The sequence below is a fragment of the Macrobrachium rosenbergii genome, chromosome 43 (genome assembly GCF_040412425.1).
Source record: "Macrobrachium rosenbergii isolate ZJJX-2024 chromosome 43, ASM4041242v1, whole genome shotgun sequence".
In the NCBI taxonomy this organism is placed as follows: Eukaryota; Metazoa; Arthropoda; class Malacostraca; order Decapoda; family Palaemonidae; genus Macrobrachium; species Macrobrachium rosenbergii.
The window spans coordinates 16498909-16509281 of record NC_089783.1 but is presented as its reverse complement, the minus strand read 5'-3'; the positions used below and the strand labels follow the sequence as shown (position 1 = coordinate 16509281).

Here is a 10373-nt window from a genome sequence, read left to right as displayed (position 1 = left end):
AAGGCTGCTTCTATTTTCGAACCAAGCAACCATCTTATTGCCTCGACAGACAGCTTGAAAAAAATTAGACTTCTTTGTGACTAATGATTAAAAAACAACTCGTCAAACGTTTATACAGTGATCAAGCAGTCAACTCACTGGAATAGGAGACACGAAGTAATGATATTCTTTCCCATACAAAAGTATATGGTCAGCAGTAATGGTCTATTTCAAGATAAAAACAGGTTAGCACCTTGATGACAGTTAGTAGAGTTAGAAATATCAAAATCCAATGACATCACGAAGTTCAGTGTATCACATTACGTACGAATCCTAGTTGCATTTTTTTTTTTTATATCCGGATGCATGATTTTTAACTCCGGTTACAGTGAACCTGCTGATTCCCGAGAAGCAAGATGATACGGTGGTTAACTCTTTGGGTACGAAAAATACAGAGCTGTTATTCTCCACTTCCCACCATAAAAGAAACAGAATTTCGTCTATAGTATATTAACCTTGAGCTTTGATGATGATATAAAAACTGCTGGGATTCTTACACCGAATAAAAAGTTAAGTGAAAATTGATGGTAGCCATGACAGGCCAAGGGAATGACTGGGATAAATCTAAAACATTGTATTAGTAGGCTTTTTTAAACTTCAACTTCCACGTTCACCAAAATATGATCACATTCCTAGAAATTTCTATTTCATGATGAGTAATCATTACAGAGGGTTTGGAAACTTAAAATGCAAGTGTAAAGAAATTATATTAGCATGTTAGAACTGTTGGGTTACGGCCTCATATAATCTCTTGTCAATGATAACAGTATATACTGATAAATGGAAATATTATTAAGCGCATTGTTCACTTCCAGGTGAATGTCGGGAGGTTTGCCTCGCCTTGACAAACTGCACTCACGCGTCCGTAGAAAGCAAGGGAAGTAATGATTTGGAATGCTTGGTCTCCTTCGCTGTTGCCGAATACCACCTTCTGGAGCCTTTAGATACGGCCATCACATTTATAAAGCAGAGTAAGTGGACCATTTCGGATTATTTGGTTAATTATTACTGTTCATAATAAAATGATAACGCTCGGCTATTTGCAAGGCGATACCACGAAAAAATGTTTGATATGCTATTAAATTAGCTCGGTACCAGTACCCTTAGTACAAACACCAATGACAATGATAACAATTATTTTAATATTCATAACGAAAATTATTCTTGTCATAATGACAATTTTTAACGAATATTGTATACATCAAGGCTAATTATGAGTGATGCATACGAAAGCTTTAACGCAGAATCCGTGGATGTTTTGCTCTTTTGTTCCTTTGTTAGCCATGCATAGAGCAGTGCTCACTACTGTAGGAAACAGAAGCCCATAGTCTGTCGCTATCTATTCATGCACTGTTTAATTGTTTCTGATATTTGTGCTTAATCCTGTATAATGAAGGTGACGTCTTCTGGGACTCGGCATTCTCATCATTATTGAGAGAAATAGGTGGGTATGTCATCACAGGCAGAGCAGTCGATCGAGACTACAAAGTCTACCCTAATGCCTAATCAAAGTCCTTCAGAAGAAGGCATTGTGCTTACCCCATACAAACAGGAAAAAAAGCACGTCAAAAGAAGAATAGGTGTGTATGTCATCAGGAAAATCTTTCATAATTCTAACACGATTTTAATCTAACGAAAACATCAGCATGGAATTCCCTTTTTATGATTGACAGCACTGTATCCAATCAAAGGCCATGAGATGTATTACAAACTGGTTACAAGTGACGAAAGGTGGTTTGGAGCGAATCGTACCTGTTACAACGAAGGCGGAGAGCTTGCTATCTTGAGCACTGACCAGACGATGGATGAAGTCACTGCCCTTCTCCAGTCAGCAGGTGACTTTTAAACAGATGAATCTTATGTTTGGTCTGCAGGTGTCTCATTTTTACAAATATCATACCTAGGCATAAATATGTACATTTAGTTTCATTTTATTCAGTGTTCAATAAATCTGTATCAATCTGAATGCTTTTCGATACACCCAGGTTTCTTGTCGACACTTAATTAAACTTATTTTCATTTCATGAAAGACTCAATAATTCTTTCCGGAATGAAATCGCTCATAAGACTGAATTCCGTCTCATTTTGTTCTAAACAGCGAAGTAACGTTTCTCAGATGTGACGTAGATTTTCCAGATAAAAGAAAAGCAATAAGTGGCTGTCAACTTGTCATTCTCAAACAGGTATATCAGAGGCATGGATAGGACTCTTCAGTGAAATGAGAGATGGGACCATGGAAAGCCCACAATGGCAGCTTAGGACTGGTAAGTGCATAATAAGATTATAAACTCCTTTCATTTCCGTTTTATCAGCGACATGTTCGCCTGGTGACATAACTTATACCCAAACACTACTAAGTTGTCCCTATTTGTAAATCATGCCCCTGTCCTGAATTTTCTTGACTGAAGCACAACGGCACCAGCAGCTTAAAATAAATCATACATTACGTTGCATTTACTAACATGATGCTTCATTTGTTCACTTTAGAGATATATCTTGAATATCTTCGAGCTGATATTCAGAAATGAAACATAAAAAAAAAGTGTTTATTAACAAAGGAAAATTAACATTACCAAGCCGTGGAAAATTCATATTTTTTTCTAGCTTTTGTATTTAAACATTTCTCATATTTTCAGGTGCAATTCCCGGACCTACCTTTCCGACAATTGGCAGATATCGATGCTTTATGCTGTCGAAAGACCCATCTGGTGTTTGGAACATCATAAACATTATCCATAAGTGTGCTACTACTCTTCCTTACGTTTGCCAAAGACGCTACTAAGCAATGGTGGATTTACATTTTGCTAAACGTCACTGCTAAAATGAAAAAAATAGACAAGATCGCAACTAATCAATACTAAATGCAAGTGGAATCTTCCTTTATCTGCATAAAGGGCAAAATGAATGCGAGTGATATCCACTCGCAAGCAAGAAAGATCTTAGCGTTAAACGAATAACTATATGAAAGTAGTACTCGCTCTTACTGAGCAAATGGTACTGTTGCTGCAGACATCATCAAATGCAAGCGTCATCTGCTGTTGATAAGATGATGGTCATGGTTCTAGTGATGTTGCCAAATTTATGTGACATAAACTGTAGGCAAGAAAATGGCCCTAGAGTTAAACATGATACTAAACATTTGGTGTAAAACTTTTTCGAGAAAGTGGTCCTGGCTCCAAATATTTGATTATTATTATTATTATTATTATTATTATTATTATTATTATTATTATTATTATTATTATTATTATTATTATTATTATTCAGAAGATAAACCCCATTCATATGGGACAGGCCTACAGGGCCTATTGAGTTGAAATTCAATCTTCCAAAGAATATGGTGTTCATGTAAAAGAATTAAGAAAATGTTTCTGGTTCCTGGTATTAAAAAAATAAAAAAAAAATATTCCTGTTGTCTATAAAAGAAAAAATGTCCCCAATAATAAAAACTTTGCCAATTATAATGGCACCTACTTGCTACCAAGACAACAGTACATAGAACGTTAATGGAGGCATGTTTTAACTTATGTTACATAGACAAGGTCCCTGATTTGGAGATGTTATCAGAAACACTGGGCTTGATCAGTGATTAAAAATAGACAACCGTCTTTTTTTGTTGGTTTATAATTCATGAAATAAAAAGATAAATCTGATGCTGGAGAACTGTGATCATCCAGTACCTCAGTTCAGTTATCTTTGAAATAAAAAGAAAACGAGGTGTTATTGAAGCTAAAAGACCCAGAATTCTCTGCTCTTCTGTGATTTTTTAGCAAATCCTTTACACCATTTTTCTTAAAATGGTGACGGATAGACTCAAAATCTTTTCTTATCACGGTTTCCTTCACATTAAAATATAAAAAAACACAATCTTGTTATTCACTCTTGAGCTCAGGGGACTGTCATTTCTTGAATAGATTTGATTGCCTAAAAAATCAGGTTTTCATAATTCCATAAAGTATGATGTCATTAAAAACTTACTTAAAGATCATTTTACTTTGATACTGACAGTAATGAGAACTAGGCATGTTATTCTAGTTTTGTTTTTGAAAGTGGGTTCGTGGCAGTCTGCAGGCACATCCCGATTTTTGTTACATCAGTACTTGGAAGGATTGGAAAGATCCCCCAAAACTCGAGATTCTGCTCATCTAAGAGATATATGTAACAGCTAAAAGTATCTCTCACAGCCATACTTACTCAACTAAATCTGCCTAACTCTGGGAATTTAGGCAAAAGGTCAAAATAAATGCAGATACTGATATTTTTAATCCTTAACCATTGTTTTTTGTATCTGTAAACAAAGATTGTGTTTTTCACCAGTTAGCTGCACGCCCTGTAAGTTTGTATGTTTGCATACATACATGTATGAATGGTTATGAAAATCTAATCGGTATTGGGGAGGTAATATTATGATAATATTTCCTTTTTAACAAGGAGATATTGATTGGTGAAATTCAGAAGTCAATAATGCACTCATTGTATTTCGTCATAAGTATAGATATTTTTCACATATCGAGTGAGTGTTAATAATTTATTCCTAGTTAATAGGTAAAATTAAAATAAAAGAGAAAGTAGAGTTAGATAGCCTAATTTTAAGATAACTATTGATTTAATGAAACTTTTTGAAAAGGAATCACGAAAGTTCAATCCCTTTATTGTTATACTGAATAAAGGTATTTGATTGCTTGTTGAATAAAGGTTATGCTACAGACAGTCTAATGATTTGTCTCCCTCCTCGACAAGCTGAAAACAAAGGACATTTTCCTTCAGTAGTAAACAAAACTCCCCGACTTCCGCCGTTTTCTCTGAGTTCTGTAACATTCCATTATTTAAGAGGGAGGGCTATTGGCTACATCGAAGTTGATCACCACATTTTCCTCCATCCATCATTTTTTCTTAATATTGTGGCCTTGGGTTACGTAAAGGTTTGGGTTACCCGTTCTTTTAGTCATTACAGTAAAGAAACTGCTGACTACTAAGCATACACTATCTGTGAATATACACACATACATTATGTATATATATACATATATATATATTATATATTGTATATATATATATATATATATATATATATATATGTGTGTGTGTGTGTGTGTGTGTGTGTGTGTGTGTGCGTGTGTGTGTGTGTGTGTATAATCATGAAGCTACAAATATTGTTTAATATCAAATTCACGCTACTTCGGGAATATCCCCGATGGGGAATTATCATCGAAGGGGAATTTATGAGTGTTAAATGGATCGGTACTGCCGGGTCTCGATCCCTCGGCACAGTTACCTTCCAGCAACTCCAGTCGACCATCTTGATGGCTCAGTGGGTAGACCGTCGACTAGGGTTGTTGGAAGGCAATTGTGCCGAGGGATCGAGACCCGGCAGTATCGATCCATTTATCACTTATAAATTCCCCTTCGGTGATAAATCCCCATCGGGGATATTCCCGAAGTAGGTGAATTGGATATTAAACGTTTGTAGCTTCATAATTGTATATAAATCACGGTGTAATAAAAATTTCATTTATATATATATGGTAATTTATATGTATATTTTTTTCTTTTTTTTTGAGGGAATTTTCACTGTCGCCATGTGGGTGATTAAAGCTCCCTGATAGGATGACGACAGATATGAATTGTAAGCTCCACTTGGTTCTGACCTGCCGTCCAACTGCCTCAGTGACTTGGCGCTACTGATTTCTTTCAACACCTCACTGAGAGAGCCCAGGCAGTGTGTGTGCAAAATAAGGTACCAACTAATATACTTACATTACTCCAGCAAGATTTTATTACAGCTGCCTTATGCTGGTGCTTTGCTAGTTGCCGGCACCACTGAGTACATGCCTGGTATGGTCGACTTCCTGTCTGTAGAGCAGAGTACCATCATCATGGTGTCTGAATTCCCAAAATAAATGCCAGTCGATACATCTTCCATAGAGCCCCATTGAAATTAAGCTCACTTTCTTAAAGGACAGAAGGAAGGCGGAGGAAAGGTTGCCACTGCAAACCCAAAGGCATATCGGGGATGTCAATATTTTCTAGTTCATAAATTAACAAAGAATTTTTGCTTTCGCTGCACAGAGGAATAACTTTGCCGTTAAAATTTGCTGTGAAGAACTCAGGGTAGAAAAGCTTTGCTTGCTCAATTATACCCTTTTTTGGTATAGTTAACAGAGCTGAGACAAGGTACTTAGCAGTCATTGGTAATGTAAAAATCGGGCAATCTGATGTAATTTGCGCCTAATAGGTAAAAGGATAATTTCTTTTGTATAATTTTACATGTCAAATTAGTAAATTTCTCATTTTTAGATCATATGTGATTTCTTCCTCTCTGTGCTTTCAGTTTGGGACTAACTTCCATTATTGACTATGTACGTGCAGGCACCGTAGTCTTTCTTAAATGCAGTAGGTGTACATAAATTTGATGACCATCAGTGACTTCTAAAACCTTGTCCACACTGGCGGGCACTGCCAGACGGGCAAACAGTTCCCATAACCCGTTCCACTATACTGACCGACTGAGTATGGAGCCAGAACGATGCGATTGTCTGGTAACACTGCTTCAGAAACGAGAGAAAAAATAAAGAGCTGCAAGTGCCCGACGGGCATGCCCGCTAATGTGGCCAGGCCATTAGGAATTGCGTGCTGTTGAGGTGTTAGTACTCTCTGAGGAGGATGTGAAAGTCCTCTGCAGTTTGAGTTTTTAAGGTTTGTCTCAATAATCATTAAACATCCAACGAGACTGAATAATCATCTTACTTTGGATGATGAGGGTTCCAGTGTTTTGTATGTTCTCGGCAAATTATTGGTGCTGGCCAGACAGTACTGGGCCATTCAGGTCTGACGTGTTTCCATCCACAAGTGGATTGAAATAACAGCAGATATGGATGTAATGGACGCTTTGTGCACGTAATGAGGATTGTATCTTATCATTCTTTCTAAGGATGCAATATACTAAAACTGCTTAGAACAGAAGACAAGATCATCAATAAGTTAAGTATACCTTAGTTTTACCAGACCACTGAGCTGATTAACAGCTCTCCTAGGGCTGGCCCGAAGGATTAGACTTATTTTACGTGACTAAGAACCAACTGGTTACTTAGCAACGGGACCTACAGCTTATTGTGGAATCCGAACCACATTATAGCGAGAAATGAATTTCTATCACCAAAAATAAATTCCTCTAACTCTTCATCAGCCGGCCGCGGGAATTGAACTCCGGCCCATTGAATGACAGTCTGAAGCTCAACCGGTTTGGCCAACAAAGGGCTAAGATCATCAATAAAACTGTGCGGTACAGGAAATGGCTGAGTTTTTAATGCCAGTATATAAATGAGTTATAGTAATCTGCACAGGTATTCATTCCAGTATCATCCAGTGTATCAGGCTGCATGTTCTTGCCTGCCAGTGAGATTCCTTTTCTTTGCAGTTTTCTATTTTCTTCTCCTCCTTGTTAAGATATGTAAATCCTCACCTTCCTCTGTATCCTACAATCCTTCTTAGTTTGTATTTTTTGTCATAATCTATAGAAAGAAGATCAGTAGAAACATTCTTTTCCTTATAATAATCTAAGCATAGCAAGCGCTTTTGTAAACCGGTTTAAAACAACACACAATACACATACTATGTAGTATTTATTTCTGCAAGGAAGCGAATCCAAACAGTTTAGCTATAAACAGAAACACTACATCTCATTACACTACACTTGAAAAAGATGACTTGCTCTCTTCTCAAAGATTTTTTTCACCCCTGTATTTAAAGTGATTCCTGACTCCAAGCTGGGGCAAGCCAGACTAGATTTCAGTATTGGGTGCATCACTGTAAACCACATGTTAAGATAAAAAGCAGCATAAAACAATATCACCATGTCCTTCCTATCTTTAGCAGTAACAGAAGCTAATTTATGATGCAGAATATATATTTTGCAAAATTCAGTGTTTTAATTGGTAGTCATCGATACAGGCAAATCTAACAAGCAGCAAAATTTCACAAATATTTAACATTTTCTCTAGAAAAGGTCTCCAACCGTCGTCTTTAATACCAGATTCCCTTCCTTAATGACAGCATATGTCAAAAGTGCAACACCACAATAATTTACTTAGTGCCAAAGCAAGCCTTCATCAGCAGAAAATTAGGATCTTTTCTAGATGGTAAACCCCAAGGGTTTTCGGGGGTCGTTATCTAGGACTAATATTTCCTTGGGGTCATTATCGTTATGATATTTACAGTCTTTTGTTTATGTTTTTACTGTAATCCCCAGTGGGTCTGTACTAAAAACGCCGCAAAGGTGGGTACATACTGGATTAAAACCCTTGGGGGTCACTATCTAAGAAAGATCCGAAAACTATATATATTTGGGTGTTAGGGTGGTCAATACCATAGATTTTGGTCAATACAACCCCAACATTGTCACTGGTCGTATTGACAAGCGTATCTGCGCCTCTGTTTGTAATTGCTGGTTATGGTAAGTGCCACAGTTACTTGGTTTAACCTCTGGACACATTTTCTATTTATCCACTTAATTATTCATAGTTTTCCATTTCCAACTGTGTACACTTACTATGAATTATTGCCATTTGGTATGAATCATGTATACTATGATCTTTTTCTTGTTATTTGTTAAGGCGTTTTATTCTTTAATTTCTTTAGTTGTACTTTTCATATACATATACATAATAATAATAATAATAATAATAATAATAATAATAATAATAATAATAATAATAATAATAATAATAATAATGATAATAACAGTTGTTGTTGTTACTATTATGAACAAAAACAGTCATCGCAAGTATTTAGCTCCGTAGTTTTACATAAGCAGTTGCAGCAAGAGTTAAACCTAACTTTGATAAAAAAAAAATCATAAAAGTTCATAGAAATGATGTAATACATGCATTAAAACTAATGTATTTATCAAAACTAATTTCATAAAACAAGGACAAGTCCTTTTTTTTTTTTTGGTTATGTCCAACATACAGGCCGTGTTCTTGGTAAAAGAAAGTACAACTAAATAAAATATTCGACACCAGAGTGTTTCCAATCATGTCTAATATCTAAGCTGCTTTCTTAGCAGGTGTGAAGGTACAGAATCACTTAGTATTGTCTTTGACAGACGAAGGGCATTCCATTTTCGCAGAGGTCATTCCATCTGATGGCCCACTGTCCCCATTCCTTCGATAGCTTAAAGCATTGGCTTTTGTACGCTTGTTGAAAGTTGTCATCAGGTACATATCCTGAATGAATAGAAAAAGTTAGAGAGAAGTTTTTCGTTCAGATTTTAACCAACGTTATTAACTGAACAAATATGCAGATATTAGTGCAGTTTCATTAAAGCCAAATCCTAACTATTTGTATAGAAAGGGAAACAATTCTGTAGGATCAGTAAAGTACTTAATCATTTCACATACTTGATTAACAACTATTATTATATTAATTTTGAGAAGATTCACTGTAATTACTCATAATCGTAAAAAAGGTAGCAAAAAGCAGAGTAAGGCCGCGTAAACAAACGCTATAACAAGCAAGAGTCAAATTATGGCTGTAATTATATATAACTCGATGAAGGAGATAAAAAGGCAAACTTTGTTTTGGAACAAAATTTAGGTAAAACATACAGTTGCAGTAACTGATAATCAGAAAGGAATGTAGCCGCAGTAAAAAATAATCAGCGGCCAAATATGCGTACTTTACCTTGTTTAGGATCGTTACGGATGGCAGCCAATGACATCACAAAAAGAGCATCGTCCTAACAGCTGTTACACTATCATATGTTCAAAGCCTAATTTTTGCTTTTAATTTAATGTCATCTACTTACCAGACCTATTGAACCATCCGGGTTTCGGGATCTTAAGTGATGAAAAATTGTAGAGTCCTATCCATGCTTCATTGATACCTATTTGAGGAACAGATCATAGGTTACTTGGACATAATTGGGAATATAAATATATATATATATATATATATATATATATATATATATATATATATATATATATATATATATATTATATACATATAGATAGATAAAATATCATATAAATGTGTCCAGAAACAAGAAATAACATAGTTATCAGTATCAATATGATACACGTAATTTCTTGGACAATATTTGCAAAATCTGGGAAGATAGCGCAATTTGTCCTCTGGTGAAAAACAGCATTCCTCTGTTTTGAAAAATCGTAGAAAAATTACATTTTTAGTGGAGAAATAGCAAGCTTTTGATTGAGTAATGGCATTCATTTTGCTGGAAAAACAGCATACGTTTGGTTAATGAATGTTTTTAACTTGATTGAATAATAGACCACATCTAGTTGAAAAATGCATTTGAGCGGCATTGAGCGAAA

The 10373-nt window shown here is 35.6% G+C and overlaps 1 protein-coding gene across 1 annotated transcript; it reads left to right on the top strand.

Moving 5' to 3' along the window:
* The first annotated feature begins 860 nt into the window (after positions 1-860).
* Positions 861-4765, top strand: LOC136828498 (uncharacterized). The gene is made up of 4 exons (XM_067086538.1): positions 861-1010; positions 1713-1874; positions 2223-2303; positions 2676-4765. The coding sequence occupies exons 2-4, from the start codon at positions 1739-1741 to the stop codon at positions 2819-2821; spliced, it is 363 nt and encodes a 120-aa protein (XP_066942639.1). The 5' UTR covers positions 861-1010; positions 1713-1738; the 3' UTR covers positions 2822-4765.
* The last annotated feature ends 5608 nt before the right edge of the window (positions 4766-10373 follow it).